Raw genomic sequence first — 17,741 nt, 5'->3', positions numbered from 1 at the left:
ATTGCTCCATATTCATCCACCACTGCAACGGGCATCGACTTCTGCCACTCGTCTTCGGGTCCCCGCTCAACGGGGCCCCCTCGACACTGCCGGCACCGTCCTGCGCGACGGGGCCGGGCGTCTCTCTCAAGGCCGGAGACCCTCTGTTTCAAATTCGGCCAAAATGTCTCTGCACTCAAGCTTGGCCTCGTAGCCGACAAACATTTCGACTCCTCCACGGTAGTTACTGCCGCGGGCCCCTCACGGAGAAAGCAGGCGCACGTGCCACGAACGCTGCTATCTTTCCGATGGTGCGCCGTAACCTCAACCCTCACCTCACATACACTCATCCTATACTATGTCTATCCTTGGTGGCTTGCAAACTCATGCCTTCTCCTTCATTGCTGCTCCAGCTCTTGGGAAGTTGTGAAAATGTGATGCATTTACCTGACTGTAGGCCTGGCGCAATGCACATCGCTCTGATGTCAGTAGCCTCCAGTACTACAGACTAACATGTACTGCAAGGCTGATACCTCGGTTGCTTCTCATCACCAGTCTGGACTACCTCCATCTAACACAGGACCACTGAGACCCAACCTTTCTTTGAGCAGGAGATTTCTCCGCCTCAGCACATATGGCTTTTGGCCCCCAATTTTCAGAAGCTGTAAATTTCACCTTCTCAATGACCCACTTTCTCTTTCTCCAGTCACGTACTTTCTCAACAACTCAAAATGACCCTGTGTCCGTCCTTATCGGCTTCCTGGCGTATTCGTATCAATCCACTCTCTGTTCCTCTCTGTTTCTGTACAACCAAGGCGAGCGAGTTCCCACTTGATCGATAACACCATGTCGTCTTGGGATCCACTTCTGCCACCGTGGAGACCACCTCTGTGGAGACCGCCCCAGTGGTGGGCCACAGACAGCAATTCAAAAGACGGATCGCGTGGAAAGAAGATCAAAGATGCATATGCAAAGGCAAAAAAATGCACCTTATGCAACAACTTTGTGTGGCCGACCGAAGGTGTAGAATTTCGAATCGACGAGTGGTCGTCGTCTGCTAAAGGAGGTTGTGCTGGCTGCATGGTTCTATGTGCCGTTGCAACTTTGATTGAATATACAATAGAGTCTCCTGAACAGTCGAGTCCCATTGGAAGTATGCGGTTCAAAATGGAGCATTCACGAATCTTGGCCACATCAGATTGGCGCTATGGTTATGATGTGTACTCTCCGCACAGTACGTCCAAACGTAATCGTAGCGTGGTGACGGATGCTGATTTCCTTAGTGCAACAAAATCCTTGGGAGATACCGTATTTTCCCCCAGAACTTGAAGTTGCATCATACTCTGGATCCAGTCATGCCATCAAGCGCACGCTATCCTGGCTACGGGCTTGTGACGAGACACATCAATCGTGTAGGCGCACTACTTCACCTCTGCCATCTCGTGTTGTCCTTATCCAAGGACCACAGAATATAAAGCTTCATGAAAGTAATGGAGAAACCGAGCCCTATGCCTGTCTAAGTCATTGCTGGGGCAAGAAACATATCATCAGGACGACTACATCTAATCTGTCGCTCCACAAGCAACAAATCAAGTGGAGCCGGCTCCCTCTCACATTCCGACATGCCGTGTCCTTTGCCTACCGCCTTGGCTTAAAGTATCTCTGGATCGACTCGCTGTGCATTATCCAAGACGATGTCGATGACTGGCGCCGCGAAGGAAGCAAAATGGCTCAAATCTATTCCGGGGCTTACATTACACTCGCTGCTACAGCATCTCGAGATGCATCAGGTGGCTGTTTCCGCCACGGCGCCAAACGCTCTCTCTTCCGCCTCTCATATCCGGACGAAAAAGGTTCCAAGCTAGACCTCTACGTCCGGCCAAGATTAAAGAACGCCAGCTGGGTCGAAGGCAGAGCGCCCTTGGTACCTCGTGGATGGACACTACAAGAACGACTGCTTTCTCCACGGGTCCTGTATTTTACGCACGAAGAGCTCGTCTGGGATTGCAAGACCAAGAATGATTGCGAGTGCTCCATCCCACCCCCCTTCGCCTTACTCTCAAATATGTGCAGTCTTTCCTGGCTGAACGACAAGCTGCATGTCACCAATGGCGACGACCACTCAGATAGCTCGAAAACATGGCACACGATCATCGAGCAATACACTCAACAACGCCTTACGTATGAAAAGGATGTATTCCCCGCCTTGCAAGGTATAAGCAAGATGTTTTCTATTTACACCAAATCCCGCTATCTAGCCGGTCTATGGGAAAACACAGTGATATCGGATCTGCTATGGATGCGTTATAGTGGAATTCGCCGGCGGCCCCAAATATGGCGTGCGCCATCCTGGTCCTGGGCCTCTGTTGTAGGCGACATATATTGGGACAGCCAGGCCAACAACAAGTCTTTCCGCGCCCTCGCTACGTGCATCGCAGTAGAGGTACAGCCAGTGAACGCTGACGCCTTTGGAGAAATAGCATCTGCCAGTCTCACGCTGAGAGCTCGCTGTTTCTCCAAGGCAGCGCAAGAGCCGTGGCTGCCACTTACATATCCACGTCAGAACATGGTGCCGTATGTTGATCTAGAGGGTCCTGCTTGGAGCCAGGACGGTGTTGGGGCCGCTGTTAATCTCGATTGCAAGGTACCCGAGTTTGACCCGACGAGGCCGCAGAGCAAGATGCTGGGTCTAGAGATGCGTATTAGGACGGTCGTCATGGCGCAGTACTACTCGGAAGACTATAATTTCACCAAGTTTGATTGTTTGCTGCTGCGGAAGACAGCAGAGAAAAGGGAGCAAACTACGTACGAGCGGTTTGGATATTTGAAGATGCAAGCGCGAGACGTGCATCTCGATGCATCCGAGCTTCCCTTGGATGAAGAGGAGATATTGTACATTGTTTAAGTGAGCTGTACATTTAAGCACATTTTCTTGAGCAGAGAAAAGATCATGACTAGTATTCTTAGAGGTGCAAATGAAAGATTATGGTATTATCCAGGTGTGTTTGGTAAAAAAAAAAAAAAAAAAAAGGATATGACAAGAAAAACATGCGTGGTATCAGGATGGTGAACAAACGCTATACGCCCCGTCCCGGAATTTAAAAGCATTCCAAAGAATGACCTTGGGATATCATAACGGTCCTTTCTCCCTTCTCTCTCTCTCTTTCATCCACACCCCCCTCAACTGGTATCATGCGTTACTCCACGCTCCAACGTAACCACCCCAGAACATCCTCAACCCACCCCCTCCTTACTTATACTGCGGCACGCCCTGCGGCGGCGGAGGAGGCCCCTGCCCCCCACCATTCCCGCCCATCATAATCGCCGGCCCCCCCTGGCCCTGACCCGGGCCCTGATCCATCTGCTGCAGCACATCCGGCCGATACTTGATATCCTGCCAAAAGTGGCAAGTCTCGCAGCCGACCTCCTTGTAGGGCTTGAGCGAAAACGGGATAACGGGTATGAAGCAAAACGTAAACCACTCCCAGCGCTTCATGACGCCCGTTCTAAAGTTGCCGCAGTTTTGGCATTGTACCTTGATGTGCCCGGCGCCTTTGAGCTCAGAGGTGAAGGCTAATTTCATTCGCGTTAGTTGCGTAACGAAATGCATGAGGGGGGGGAGACGTACTGTGTGTTCCGCAGGTGAAGAAGAAGAACATTGTTGCGGATTATGGGGACGCTGTAGCAGCGCTGTGGGGTTGTAGGTGGTGTAGTCGTTTTCGCGGGGTTTGAAGGCGGTTGTGGTATTCCCAAGGAGTCCGAGTCGAGTCGAGTCGAGTTGATTCAATTGGATGGGATGCGATTCGCGCTTCGAACAGGTGGTTACGGTAAGCGCGTTGCTTTCTGTTGGACGGTAATTTCCGTACGCGTTGGCTAAGTCAATAGTACTGTGGAAACCGATGAAGAGTATGCGGCAGGTTATTTGGAGGTTAGAAGTGAAGTGTTGAGAAGTCGGGTGATGCTGTGGTGCTGGTCAACGGATTCGTGGAGGTGTTGGCGCCGAGCTGGTCTGCGTCATCAAAGGCTACTCAGCCACACTGGGCAGACATTTTCTCGACTGGTACTAGCGGCCGAGTTCGCCGCGCCACTGGGTATCTGGGGAAATGCAGGATGACCTGTACCGAATTTATGTTGGATCACATTACCTACACTTGTAGATCTGGCACTCTTCGTGTTGGTCTATGTGGAGATCACAAACTCCAAGACCTGAGCTTTGTTCTCAAATGGCCTTACGTTCTAGTGAATTGCCCAATCATGTCTGACAATAGTTATCAGTCACGTGATTATACTTCACATTCCATATCATGGTCAATACATTACAACAAGAGCACAATCGTTTCATTATGATATCACTAGGTTGACCTCCAAAGTCATCAAGATGCAAAGAAGGAGAATCGTCGCAGTCGTAGGATTGGGATGCGGTGATCTCATCGTGTCTGGGTGGTAGGACGCCATTGAATCGCAGAAAGTCCCCGAGTCCTGTTGAAAAGACAACAGTCACATGCCGAGAAAAATATACAGTCTTCTTATACATACAGCAAAGACCAGTCAAGCACCACTCCGAGTCCCAGCTTGAAACGAGACGGCCTTCTTCACTCCTGGACCATGAGGCATTCTTTCGCAATGAGAGATGACATGGCTCGTAGATAGACAATGGACCCCACTCCGGGATGATGCATCTACTGTGTCTTGAAGAGTAAGATTGCGCAGTGACCGAGGTAAAAGTAGATGAAGTGCTTCGTCTCTGATGCGAGGTCAGATGATACTGGTTATTACAAGGTCAAGAAGAAAAATTACCATGAGTAACGAAGCTTCCAAAGTTGCGGCCTACGATGCAGTGCCATGTGGCGCCCTTCCTGCTGTCAAACTACCTGGGCGTTAGCGGGCGCTTATGACAGTCATCGAGGGCCATGTTTCTCACCTCCTTCTTGATGTACTGAGCAATGTCCTAACACCAGCTGTTAGTTTAAGACCCAGTCATGACCCCAGGTCGGATGAGTAGTGCGGCTCACCTTCTCAATAGTGAACTGCTCCATTGCCGATTGCGCTGCCCGATGTCAGCTGTTCTGTCGGCCTCACGCAGTGTGGAGATAACTCACCGACTTCAATAGCCTCTTGCTGCATCTCTTCGCTCTGTCACACATATGTTAGGAGAGCCCCAGAGAATAATCCCGGATGTTCCGTACCATATCCGCCGACTTAATCTGGGCTGCCAATGATATCAGTTTGTGCTTTGGCAAAACTACCCGGCATAAACAAAAGGGGCCTTACCATCCTGCTTCTGGGTATCTGACTTTTCGCTTGCCATGGTGCTGATTCAAGGTATTACACAAGTAGTAGTTAATATATTGGTCTTTTGGAGAGAGGTGTAGTCTTATAATGGACGAGAGTGAGGCTATGCTCAGGTTGCAAGGCGTGTGTTAGTGTTTGAGTAGGCACTCGCGCAGCCATAAGCCGTTGGCCCGAGCTCCCATATGCGCGCTAGTGCGCTAGCGCAGAAATGAGTATTAAGACTTTTTTTCTGGACGCGAACTTTTAACTGAAATTTGTTGCATCCGCTTCCAGCACACCAAGCTTTGAGCAGGCCAAAGCGTACACAGACTTCGGTAGCATGGAGTCTTCACGCATCTTCGTCCGCGGCCTGCCTCCCAAGTTCACCGAAGATGACGTGCGCAAGCATTTTGCCAAATACCCCATCACAGACGTCAAGTTCTTTCCGCATCGACGGATAGGCTACGTAGGCTACAAGACACCAGAAGATGCTGCCAAGGCGGTCAAGTACTTCAACAAGACCTTTATCAAACTCACAAAGATCTATGTTGAGATTGCGCGCCCAGTATGTACATTCTCATCTTGACGGCGGCGACAAGCGGGGCTAATTTGCACAGATTGCCGACAAGGAACTACCCAAGTCGCGACGACAGCAGAAGCTGGAGAAGAGCGCCTCTATCAATGACGAGTACAAACCGCCACTGCGGCAAGAAAACGAACTCAAGCGCAAACGAGACGAGGCTGAACAGGATCCCAAGCTCAAGGAGTTTCTCGAGGTCTACCAGCCGCCTTCCAAAACGAAGATTTGGGCAAATGGCGAGAGCCATGTAGATGAGGCAAATGCTGCTGAGGATACTGTCGTCCCAGAGATTGCTGTGCCAGAAGAGGAGAGCGATGACGAATATCAAGTCATTTCGAAGAAGCCCAAGGTTGCGGCAGAAACTACAGCCACGCCTGCCCCAGCGCAGCCATCTTCTACTGAAGAGTCTACAAAGGATCCTGTAGATGCAGCGGTAGATACTGGCGAAGCGATGGAAGACGTACAGGAAGTGCCAACTGCTGAGCCGGGGCCTGTTTCGGACATGGATTGGCTACGCTCAAGGACAAACAGAGTCCTGGAACTAGTCGAAGATGACGAAGTACCTGTGTCAAACGTACCAGCTTCCCAAGCGCCAGCACCACAGCCTCCTAGAGCTGCAGAAGACTCAGCCGAGCCAGTGGAGGCGCAGCCAGAGCCCCCACAACCAATGGCGGAACAGCCTGAGACTGCTGCGCCTGACGAAGAAGACAAGATTCGCGAGACTGGTCGTCTGTATCTTCGAAATCTACATTACGAAGTGACAGAAGATGAGATCCGAGAGCAATTCTCTAAGCACGGAGCTCTTGAAGAAGTAAGCAGTCATCTCTTTCTTTTCCACTACGCACCCCGTGCAATGATGATTTCTGAGATAGGGACAACTGATGCTTCGGCATTTGAGGTGATCTCTCGAAAGCATTTTAGTAGATGTACTTTCTTTCTGATAGCAGGGAAACTTCTTCGTCAATTCTTCAGATTATGTCGACGTATCTTTGCTGACCATTGCAGGTGCATGTGCCCTTGAAGAAAGCTGATAGCAAAGGCAAAGGCTTCGCATTTGTTCAATTTCAAAACCCGAACGACGCAGTCGAAGCATATCTCGACAACGACAACACCATCTTTCAGGGCCGCCTTCTTCATATCATTTCTGCTAAAGCAAAGAAAGACACCAAGTTGGATGAATACGAGATATCTAAGTTGCCTTTGAAGAAGCAGAAAGAGATTAGGAGAAAGCAGAGTGCTGCCAAGGCAGTTTTCAACTGGAACTCGCTCTACATGAATGTCAGTTCGCTCCATCGTGTCTGGAGGAAATATGCTCACATGTCTCTAGGCTGATGCGGTTATGTCTACTGTTGCGGATTGCATGGGTATTAGTAAAGCTGAGCTGCTTGACCCTACGTCGTCAGATGCAGCAGTCAAGCAGGCACACGCCGAGACCCATATCATTCAGGAGACAAAATCATACTTTGCACAGCACGGCGTTGACCTTGAAGCTTTTCAAAGGAGTGCAAAGGGTGATCTTGCTATCCTTGTTAAGAACATTCCTCACGGTGTGACAGCTGATGAGCTCCGCAAGCTGTTCGAGGAGCACGGCACTGTGAACAAGTTCTTGATGCCACCAACAGGCATGACGGCAATTGTCGAATTTGCCAACGTTGCGCAAGCAAAGTCTGCGTTCATGTCCCTGTCATACCGAAAGATGAAAGACTCGATTTTATACCTCGAGAAAGCACCAAAGGATTTGTTCAAGGAAGGCGTAGCGACGAACTTTGTACAAACCACCCCATCAGCCTCAGTGCCAACTTCAACGCAGCCTGGTACAAAGCTCAGCGCCACCGATTTGCTGGTGGACATTCCAGAACCGGAAGCGACAAACACCGCTACTCTATATGTGCGGAACCTCAACTTTTCCACATCAACAGAGCGCCTTATCGAGGCATTCAAACCTCTATCAGGCTTCCGTAGCGCCAAGGTAAAGACAAAAGTTGATCCTAAGCGAGGCGTTCTGTCGATGGGTTTTGGTTTTGTTGAGTTCAATAGCCCTGAGACTGCGACGGCGGCTCTGCGGGCGATGGACGGATACGACTTGGAGGGACATAAGCTACAGATAAAGGCTTCCCACCGTGGCGCGGATGCTGCTGAAGAGCGTCGTAACGAAGATGCAGCAAACAAGGCGGCAAGCACCAAGATCATCATCAAGAACTTGCCCTTCGAAGCGAGTGTAAGACTTCTAGCCCTCCTCTTGACCAGGTGTATGCTAACATAAGTTACAGAAAAAGGAAGTTCGTGCTCTATTTGCTCCTTACGGCCAACTTCGGTCTGTGAGGGTGCCCAAGAAGTTCGATGCATCATCGCGTGGTTTCGGTTTCGCAGAGTTTACTACGAAACGCGATGCCGTCAACGCCATGAACGCCTTGAAGAACACTCACTTGTTGGGTCGTCGTTTAGTCCTTGCATTTGCTGAGGCCGAATCTGATGATCCTGAAAAGGAACTCGAGAAGATGCAGCAGAAGGTTGGAGCACAAGCCAACAAGGTCGCGCTCCAACGCCTTACAGAAGGCGGTCGCAAGAAGTTTAACGTTGCAGGCACCGATGATCTAGACGATTGAGCACAAACATGTCCGGTAGGAATTATGTGCGCAACACATGTTGGCCTGAAGGCCACCCCTTGCTTCCCGGTTACGGAAGTTGGGTCGCCCTTGGCCGCAGTATACTTAAAGTAGTAGTGTGCTATGACCACACTGCGTATGAACGCTATATCTAGACCGTCGGTTTCTAAGCCTCCACAGGATATATGCCTAGCGGTGCGTATCAACGGGCACGGCCAGTACAGCGCGTTTCAGACCGCTTCTAGAGTACGGAAGCCACAAACGGGACGTTTATCGATCATGCAGATCTGACGTAGTTTGCTGCTCATGAAAACTGACATCTATGCCACTGTGCTGAGCGATTTCTAGTGGCTCTCCTCATTGATCTCTAGCCATTGAAGGTTGATCAGCCAACAATCGGCTCGCCACAACGGTCCCTGCTAACCACGCAGCGTACAAGATTACAGCACACGAGAGCCCTGCTATGGTTATCTTCACTTGAATCATAAGTAAGACTCGCCACTATTTCGTAGCCTTTCTTACAACCGAAAGTGCACTGCCTTGATTTCTCGGCAAAGGCTCCTTTACTTCTTTGACTGACCACTACTATTCTGGGCCTAGAGGATTTCGCATCGCACCTGACAATCGGTGCTATGTCTGTAAAGCCGTCAAGTAGTCCTCCAACCTGAGGCAGGTTATCTGAACCAGCCGTTGTTATATAATTATAGGTTCCCTAAATGGCCAAGTTAGACTTCTTCCAGTTCATTAAATAATTTCTAAAGTTTGTGGATGCTTCTCCATGAATGTCTACAGTTATGCCTTTGACTTACGTTCGGCATATAAACGCAGCATCTCAACTACGTCTCTATGTCCATATCGTAGCGCCAGCGTCAGCGCTGTCGATCCGTTCTTGTCTTTAGCATCAGTGTCAGCCTTGCCAACGCTAAGCAGCAGCTCAGCTATATCTCTTTGTCCATTTATTACCGCCACCATCAGCGACGTTGATCCGAAATCGTCTTTCGCGTCAACGTTAGCCTTGCCAACGGTAAGCAGCATCTCAACTATCTCTATACGTCTAGCTCCTGCCGTCTGCATCACCGTCGTCCATCCAGTCCCGTCTTTCGCCTCAACGTCAGCCTTGCCAACGGTAAGCAACAACTCAATTATGTCTCTATTTCCATATCCTACCGCCACCATTAGCGCCGTCGTTACGCCATTTCTCGCCTCAACGTTAGCCTTGCTAACTATAAGCAGCATCTCAACTGTGTCTCTATGTCCGCCTCTTGCCGCCTGCATCAGCGGCGTCCATCCGTCGCTGTTTTTCGCCTTAACGTCAGCCTTCCTAGCCTATAGTAACAGCGCAAGAACATTCCTGTTACCATTCTTGGCAGCCTATTAGAAACGCGTCTAGTAGTTCTTGTCCGCCTTATTAAGCTCAGACGCACGATTATAGATCAGCTTAGAACAAAGCTTGAAAATGGCGGCTTTATGTCTAGATACGTAAAATATATGGTCCTGCCAATAGATCTTTGTATAAGCGTAGAATCTAGATGCGTGCTCTAGCTTGGAGTTGAAGGAGCTGTACGCTTCCGCGAGAGCTTTGCTCATATCAAACTCATATTGCCGTCTTGATCCGAGAAACTTTATAGCCAGGTGACGAGCAGTGCTTGACGAACTAATAGTGGCTTGCACGATCTTAGATGGTGCGGATTGTGCTACTATAGGATGGACCTTGACTCTTGATAGCTCAGTCCCGAAGACACCATAGCCGAGGTACGTGACAACAGTATCTGCCAACATCCTTTGCGCCTCTTAAAACGAAAAGTTGGTATTAAGGATGTACTGCTTAACGCTGTGATGTATAACTCGAACGGTAAGCTCCTCCTCATCAACAGTAAGTAGGCATCCACAGCAAGCTAGTGCTGAGTAGATGTCATTCAAGATTTTAGAAGGATCCCAAGTTGTATCTCCAGGAGTAACGCTTAGGGCTTCCCGCAACTTGTTCGTTGTTAAAGGCTGGTAAGCTGCAAGCACAAACTGTAGTGTCTTCCTTTGGAGTGCTAGATCTGAGCTTCCTGACTTTGCTAACTTTCGTAGAATCTTGGTAAATGTCTCGGAGAGGTCTTTGGGTAGGTCTAGTAGTGCTTCCTGGATATCGTGATTAGTTTTTATACTGCATAGAGTCTGGATTTGAAGAGCTACCTAGAGGAACATTCCTTGCGAGCCTTTCGATAGCGTATCTTGAATCTCTAAGATTAGAGTTGGATCTCCAATTGTTAGGCGTTCTTGGCGAAGGTAACGCTTAAGGTCTGCTTCGATAAAAGCGTCGATGTCTGGGTTGTCGTCTGGTATAGAGACAGCATGAGTGGCCAAGAGTTGATTACTAGTAGTAGTCGACTGCAGGCTATTGTTTGGCTCTTCTCGAAAAGAAGTACAGACTAGTATCTTTAGCTTCACCTGAATCTTCCCGATTGCCTGCACTAACGTCTCTTTCTCCTTGTTATCGCATTTATCTAGACTATTAAGCACGAAATACACTTTTTTATCAGCAGGAAAACCTTGAAGAAACGTTTTAAGCACCGTCTTAGTGTCGCCTTAGTGTGAGTGTTTTCGCAACTCTTAGTAAGTACGCCAAGATCTGGAACATTACGTAGAAGCTGTCGTGCCAGTGAACCGATGATCGTCCGTGTCTGTAGACTTTCTGGAATGTCATGTTTGCAAAAGAACTATGCCACCAAGGGTGGGTCTTTAGCGGAGAGGTTAAGGTCGTCTACGATATTGGCTAGTAATACCGACTTTCCCAAGCCTAATTTACCTAGGTATAACAATGTGCTAGAATATGAGCTATCCCTCCACTCTTGGTACTCTGCTTGTTGTCTATAGAAAGATATATTACCGGCCTTTCTAATTTGCTTCTACGCTACTTGGTAGTCATACGTCGAGCAAAAGTTGAGTACCCGTAAGTTAGCTGTAAGTCTCTGCTGATATGAGGTAGACTTAAACACTTGCCTCGTCAAAGCTCTAAGACCAGAGCTTTCTTGAGCTTCACTTACGTCCATCTGCTCCTTGATAGAAGTTGCCCACTTATGAAGATCCGTCTGGAAGGTCTTTAAGTGCGCATCGCTTAGCGAGGACGCAAATTGCTGGATAGTCGATTTCTGTCCAAACTTGAATAGGTAATGACATAGGCCAACTACTACGATAAAGTACTCGGAGAGTTGTGATTGTAGCTCCAAAGACCGAGGGTACAGCAGGGCAATCGCTTGGTAGCGCGGGGCAGAACGGCCGACGTCCATGAATAGCGAGGACAGCTTATCGATGTAGGTCGAAAGGTTCACAATCGACTGCGGCGTATCATCAGCAACTAACTACGACAATTATACAAAAAGAGGACACCAACCAATAACGACATACGTACCAATGACCACACGCCACATGCTAGCAAGTTCTGCGATCCTCTGACCATAATGTCTCCAAGAGTCGCGAACTGCTGAACTCCGTGAAGGAAGTTCGTAAAGCGAGGCCCAAAACATGCACTACTAAACTTCTTTGATGTGCGACGATCAACCTCAGCCGTTAGCTGCATAATATCGCGTGGGCTAGGTGTTTGTGAGAGCGACTGCGACCTCAGCGTTCGGAACATCGACTTTTGCCCATGTGAGAGGTCGGCTTCTAACTCTGAAACAGCCTGAGCGAGGCGTATCGCAGGGTTCAAGGGCGAGGCTTTCGCCAGAGCGTTAGACATAACTACTGCTAGACAGCTGCAGTGCAGCGAACTGTAACGCAATCGTACATCGTCGCTCTCCTCTAGGTTTTAAATAAGAGTCGTCTTGTGTTCAGGGGAAAGAGCTTGGTTGAGTGGTCCTCGAGACTGCTCTACGTGCACCAGGGTTGCTGGAGACTAGGTTTAAAACAGCGACTGGGTAGCCAGTATCTGAAGGTTTAGACAGTGGCAGAGGCGAAAAGTAATTCGCAATGAAGTGGGAACAAGAAGGATAGAATTCCCACAATCAGGCCGAAAGACAATTAAGGTGTTGCGCACCAAACTGAACGTGGCTGCGCATCTTAGCCGCCGCCCCGCTGGTGCGGCGCGGCCGTGCAATCTTGTTAAGGTCAGGTCTGAATATCAAAGATCTGGTCACACTACAACGTGTAATAAGTGGTGTGTATGTAGGCTCAATAGTCGCGACACGACCCGAAATACTGAAGCGTGTTGACGGTGGATACCTTTGGATGTCGTAGAAGGGGTGTAAGCCCAGGGTACATCGCATGGTCACGTGGAACATCTAGCAACCACTCAGCCTACTACTCTATGTATACAAGCTTAGATCACAGACCTCTCGGTCATCAGATCAATACACACTACACACCATCTACTTTAACGGTCCATCAAAAGCATCGCCTACGTCAAGAGTTTTATCTTCGAAAACGATGCGGATAAAGCCAACATCGACCACGCGCAGTGCAAATACTAGTCGATCTGAGACTTCGCAGAAGACCGCGGACAATTTCAGAAGAGCTCTTATGGGTTACTGCGCAACATTGTAACTTAAGAGTAGTTATTAGACACACTAACGAATATCTTAAAGTCTCTACGAGAGCAATTGCCGTCGTGACAGAAGGAGAGACAGAGGGTCGATTTTCTCAAGTACAGGAAATGCTTGCTGAAGATGGGTTCCATGTGCAAGGTTCTTGATTCAAAGGCCCGACTGAGCGTGGTTTTTATGATATACAAACATATGGCAACCACCTCATGTGGGCCTCTCGGGGTGTGCATTAATCATTTCAGGATGGATCATGCTTTAATAGAAATATGAGCAGATGATGTTGTGGGTAGGGGGTGAGGACTGGAGGGACTTGAGGTCATAGACTCGGTTGGCATTGCAAAGAAGGATATGAGATATTGGCAATGGAGGATGAAATTTGTGTTGTTTGCTGATGAAAAGAGTGTTTGATAACTATCTACATAATATCCTTCACTACAGGCCATATAGGGCTCCCGGGTTTATAACTTGGTAATTATTGAAGTGATCAAGTTATGATTTTTCAAAGCGTAAAACATGGATATCATATAGCGAATGACCGGCTGAGGGCATACTATTCCAATCTGATATTGTTGGAAAAACGATACAAGCTATAAAGGCTCAAAGTTATTCTTAAAATTCGCGTAACGACAGCAAATAGCTGAGAGTGGGTATGACGTAAGTGAGGGGAAACTGAGTGAAGACGGAGACGAGTCACGTTCACTGCAGTGCGTATGGACCAAGTGGTCTACTGATTATTATTTCTTGCCTCAGAGCCTTCATACCATCCAACAAAAATAGAAATAGCTCTACTTTGTATTCTGCCAGTTGATCACCTGAGTCGATACTTTTACAGCAAAGAGTGCATGCAACGGCGCGTCGCATAATACAAACACGCAATTACGAGGTCACCAGTTGCCCCGCTAAGCCGCTTGAGACAACCCCCCACCCCAACCAAGGTCCGGAATATTAAACGGTTGCGCGCTCGCTTTCATTGCCATGGGCTCGGCGGGAGACGATCTCAGAAAGTATTTAATAATCCCCTCCGTACCGCTTGACACTTCACATTCATTATACTCAAATCCACTGCCTTATACTACGACAAAACCACACTCGTCTATCTCTAGTTTCGGACCATACGTGGAACACGATAGTATAACGACTCGCGGTAGTACCGGCAAGGCTGAAGAATCCAACATGGAGATTAACACACCCGCACAACTGTCCATGTTCAATTCTGCGCATGCTGAGCAGAAACCGATGGCTTATTCAGCTCCGCCCACAGGTATCCTAAGTATGGACGACTTCATGAAGCAGAATCAGGATGAGCACCAAGCACAACGTGAAGCGAGATATTCTACTGCTAGTCCTCCGATAAAGAAGGCAACGACAAGTGAAAATACGACGCCGCTCACCCCAGTTGTGGTTGGTGCCCGGTCATCTAAGCATACGATACTTTTGCATGAAAAGTATCAAGCCCTTGGTATCCCGCAACCGCTGTTCACTTATGAGGGGAACACCATCTCAGGCTGGGCTGCCAGCGTTAGCTTTCCTGGTCTTGAAAATGTCGAGGAACTGCAAGGGCTGAGTGGGGATAGGAGATTCAACAGCAAGCAGGAGGCCAAAGAAGCATTGAGTGAGAAAGCGTTCGCAGTGCTGGAAGAGATGGAGAGGCAAGGTAGAGTCAAGAAGGCTGAGAAGAACCGGAAGAAGAGTGTAGGAGGGCAGCTAGAGCAGCAGCAGAATCTTACGGAGAGAGAGCCAGTAGAAAACTATGTCGGCAAGCTACTTGGTACGTATGCGCTGTTTGTCTGTTCGAGGCATTCCACCTTGTTCAGAAAGATGATATTGAGAAAAGCCCAACACAACTAAGCCACGACCAGAATACCAACGCTCAATCTCTGGCCCCCAACCAACCTACACCGACTACCAGTCGGGTACCCACTTTGCCTGCCTCCTAACCCTCGAAGGCCAACCCCACCCCTTCGGCACCCTAACCTCTCTCTTCTCCTCCAAAAAAGCAGCGCGTCAAGACGCCGCCCGCCACGCCGTCGAGCACTTCAAAGCCCTCGGCACCTGGCCCCAAGACACCCTCATCGGCGGCATCAAGAAAAAGAAGCAGTCGAAACCCGCCTCCCCTCCATCCCCTTCCTCCTCCTCTTCCATCCTCTCACCCATCCAACCTCCTAATCTAAATTCTAGTATTAGTGCTGGTGCTAGTAGCTTCGCCCAACAAGTCGCCATCCTCGCCGCCTCCCTCACCCTCCCCACCCCCGAATGGAAATACACTTCGCACCCCTCGGACCCAAATTTCCACTCGATCGCCTGTTTCTTCCGCAGCGCGGGTCCGCACGAGGGTCCGATTGGCGAGGTACGGAATGTGTTTGGGAAGAAGAAGGCGAAGGAAGAATGTGCGCGGTTGACGCTTGAGTACCTTTTGGATGTGAGGGAGAAGCGGAGGGCGTATGGGGCGAGGATGATGGCGGGGGTGAGGGGTGGAGAGGGGGTTGTTGGGGGGGTTGAGGGAAGGAGGGTGGAGAGTGCGGATGGGAGTGAGGATGAGTTTGTGGATGCCGAGGAGGGGAGTTTGCTTTGAGGGTTCTCTTCTTTTGACGTCGGGTCTATCTAGTACGTGCGACTGGGGTAGGATACGAGTACATACGCTTTTGTACGGTTGTTTAGCTTTGCCTCTGGAATGGCTTCGGGTATAGGAGGATTGAAACTTCAAGTTGATTGTCTACGCGTTAAGAAATTTCAGAGATGAAGCGTTTGGTGACAATGCTAGGGCTAGAAGTGAAGCAAGTGGGTGTATAAATCTCATAACACTAATACTTAAACATGCCCCCCCCGGGGTAACAAAAAAGTCAATACACACACATATATATTTCCCGCCTATCTCACTCGACATGTCGCTTGCCTCTACCCTCCCAAGAAAAAAAGAACAAGTCAAGAACACAGCATCTAACGATGCGAAGAAGAACGAGGGGAAAAAAAGAACATCCAGGCCAAACGCTCATCTAAGAAAATAAGTCATTTTTGGTATCGGTAGGTCTTTCCCCGGAGAAGGTCCCTATTCATACACCCATGATAAATACTCCACAGCACCAAAGTCCCCTTTTGCCAACAATAAAAAGAACTTTTTTAATGCCATAACGGCCCCAAAAAGGACAACGACAACGACAACCAGGCTTAGGAAGAATCGACCTTCCTCTTAGAACGATCGCGCTTCTTCTCTTTACCAGCCTTTTCGGCCTTTTCAGCCTTTTCCAGGGCGGCATTCTCCTTGTCGCCGTCAGCCTCGGTGTTACGGGTGCTGCGGCTGGACTTTGTTTTCTTCTTGGTAGTGACTGTTTCCTCGGGCGCAGGCTCGTCTTCGTGAGAAGAGGCGGGGGCGGGGGCGATAGGCTGAGGCGCGGCCTTTTCCTTCCTCTTCTTCGTGTCCTTCTTCACAGGTGTTTCAGCAGCTGCGGTGGTAGTAGGAGCTGGGGCTGGAGCTTGTGATGTGCGCGCGTTGGGGAGGGGGACGGGAGTGGAGTTCGTGGCAGCGGGGGCAATGGGAATAGGAGCAGAGTTGCCATTGACGGCGGGAGTCGTCTTCTGGCGTTTGCGTGGAGTCTTTGCGGGTGGAGAGGGAGCTTTGGCGGGTGCCTCTTCCTCGTCCTCTGAAGAGGCATCAGAGTCAGCAGCACCAACCTCGACTTCAATGTCGGCGTCGTCAGAACCTTCGTCTTCCTCGACGAGTTCAGTAGCCTTGATGCCCTTGTTGGCAATGTACTCGGCTAGCTCGGCCTTGTACTCTTCCATGGAGTTGCGGTAGGACGCCTTCCATTGCTGCGGAATGATTAGCACGGGATGAGGAATCATGTTGCGTCGAGAAAACTAACCTCCTTCTCCTCTTCGGGGAGCTCATTCCAGCGCTTGTTTACCTCGAGCTGAACAGCATTCTTCTCAATCTGACCGCCTGGAGGAAGGGCAGCCTCAAGATCGGCCTTGACAATAGGACGGGCATGCTGATGGTAGAGGAAAGCAGCCGTGAGGGGCTTCTTGGGGGCATTGGGGTCCTTTTCCTTCTTTTCGCGCTTGCGCTTCTTGCCCTTGCTGGCCTCGGCGGACTTGTCGACGGGAGCAAGGACCTGCTTTGTCTCGTCAACGGCGTTCCTCCCGGCTTCCATGACAGAGGCAGCAACAGCAGCTACATCATTGAAAGGGGGAATCTCGCCCTCTTCGCCGCCGAGGACAGAAGCGCAATGCTTGCGATAGTTTGTCAAGAGGTCGGTAATACCGTGCTGGACGTGGATAAGACCCGCCTGCAGGTTGTGGAGCGAGGCAATGACCTGGTCATGATAGTAAGCTTTTGATTCATGATTGGCCATGGCCATTTTGTCTGCGCTCCATGATTTGGGTGGTCTAGGGCGGGCTGGCGGAGTCGCGACAGGTTGCGACAAGGGTGCAGGTTTTGGCAGAAGCGCAGGAAGAGAGGTTGGCAAAGTGGGCATTTCTAGGTCGCGTAGACGAGGCGACTGGAACGATGGCAGTGGACAGGAGGAGAGAAGGGTGGGTGGCGCGGTGGTGGGCGTTGGCCGTGGGGGATGGGTCGTGTCATTGGCGACCGGGCGACTGAGGGCAGGCGCGTCGCGGGTTGAGAAAAACAAGAGTTGAAGGGCGTGGAACGTACCGAGTCGCGCGTCTTTTTGTACTCTGCAGTGGAAATCATGAGATCGCCCGTGGCCTCCTTCTTCTTGGTGGGAGGCGCCATGGTGTGGGTGAATGGGCGCGTTGGAATGGCGGGTTGGGGGGGGGATG

At 49.8% G+C, this 17,741-nt stretch overlaps 7 protein-coding genes across 7 annotated transcripts; 3 read left to right on the top strand and 4 right to left on the bottom strand.

Annotated features, from left to right (window-relative positions):
* Positions 1-658: 658 nt before the first annotated feature.
* Positions 659-2,994, top strand: COCSADRAFT_251062 (uncharacterized protein). Its single transcript, XM_007706378.1, has 2 exons — positions 659-1,213; positions 1,263-2,994. The coding sequence occupies exons 1-2, from the start codon at positions 826-828 to the stop codon at positions 2,882-2,884; spliced, it is 2,010 nt and encodes a 669-aa protein (XP_007704568.1). The 5' UTR covers positions 659-825; the 3' UTR covers positions 2,885-2,994.
* Positions 2,994-3,976, bottom strand: COCSADRAFT_126791 (uncharacterized protein). Its single transcript, XM_007706377.1, has 2 exons — positions 3,608-3,976; positions 2,994-3,552 (listed from the first exon to the last, which is right to left on the bottom strand). The coding sequence occupies exons 1-2, from the start codon at positions 3,636-3,638 to the stop codon at positions 3,230-3,232; spliced, it is 354 nt and encodes a 117-aa protein (XP_007704567.1). The 5' UTR covers positions 3,639-3,976; the 3' UTR covers positions 2,994-3,229.
* A 319-nt stretch (positions 3,977-4,295) lies between these two features.
* Positions 4,296-5,396, bottom strand: COCSADRAFT_40722 (uncharacterized protein). The gene is made up of 7 exons (XM_007706281.1): positions 5,251-5,396; positions 5,166-5,188; positions 5,079-5,112; positions 4,992-5,026; positions 4,901-4,927; positions 4,777-4,846; positions 4,296-4,723 (listed from the first exon to the last, which is right to left on the bottom strand). The coding sequence occupies exons 1-7, from the start codon at positions 5,285-5,287 to the stop codon at positions 4,659-4,661; spliced, it is 291 nt and encodes a 96-aa protein (XP_007704471.1). The 5' UTR covers positions 5,288-5,396; the 3' UTR covers positions 4,296-4,658.
* A 194-nt stretch (positions 5,397-5,590) lies between these two features.
* On the top strand, positions 5,591-8,436 carry COCSADRAFT_100727 (uncharacterized protein; the record flags this gene model as incomplete). The annotated part of the gene is made up of 5 exons (XM_007706376.1): positions 5,591-5,815; positions 5,880-6,641; positions 6,836-7,108; positions 7,158-8,048; positions 8,101-8,436. 5 exons carry the CDS (start codon positions 5,591-5,593, stop codon positions 8,434-8,436), a joined length of 2,487 nt encoding a protein of 828 aa, XP_007704566.1.
* An 891-nt stretch (positions 8,437-9,327) lies between these two features.
* Positions 9,328-12,160, bottom strand: COCSADRAFT_203293 (uncharacterized protein; the record flags this gene model as incomplete). The annotated part of the gene is made up of 7 exons (XM_007706375.1): positions 9,328-10,224; positions 10,267-10,617; positions 10,855-10,973; positions 11,033-11,112; positions 11,143-11,315; positions 11,340-11,759; positions 11,816-12,160. 7 exons carry the CDS (start codon positions 12,158-12,160, stop codon positions 9,823-9,825), a joined length of 1,890 nt encoding a protein of 629 aa, XP_007704565.1. The 3' UTR covers positions 9,328-9,822.
* Positions 12,161-14,198: 2,038 nt separating this feature from the next.
* On the top strand, positions 14,199-15,534 carry COCSADRAFT_100576 (uncharacterized protein; the record flags this gene model as incomplete). The annotated part of the gene is made up of 2 exons (XM_007706374.1): positions 14,199-14,730; positions 14,822-15,534. The coding sequence occupies 2 exons, from the start codon at positions 14,199-14,201 to the stop codon at positions 15,532-15,534; spliced, it is 1,245 nt and encodes a 414-aa protein (XP_007704564.1).
* A 593-nt stretch (positions 15,535-16,127) lies between these two features.
* On the bottom strand, positions 16,128-17,694 carry COCSADRAFT_175386 (uncharacterized protein; the record flags this gene model as incomplete). The annotated part of the gene is made up of 3 exons (XM_007706373.1): positions 16,128-16,769; positions 16,823-17,272; positions 17,614-17,694. 3 exons carry the CDS (start codon positions 17,692-17,694, stop codon positions 16,128-16,130), a joined length of 1,173 nt encoding a protein of 390 aa, XP_007704563.1.
* Between the last annotated feature and the right edge of the window lie 47 nt (positions 17,695-17,741).

This window comes from Bipolaris sorokiniana (genome assembly GCF_000338995.1).
Source record: "Bipolaris sorokiniana ND90Pr unplaced genomic scaffold COCSAscaffold_16, whole genome shotgun sequence".
Lineage (NCBI taxonomy): Eukaryota > Fungi > Ascomycota > Dothideomycetes > Pleosporales > Pleosporaceae > Bipolaris > Bipolaris sorokiniana.
The sequence above is the reverse complement of the archived record's forward strand: the minus strand, read 5'-3'. Positions and strand labels throughout refer to the sequence as shown.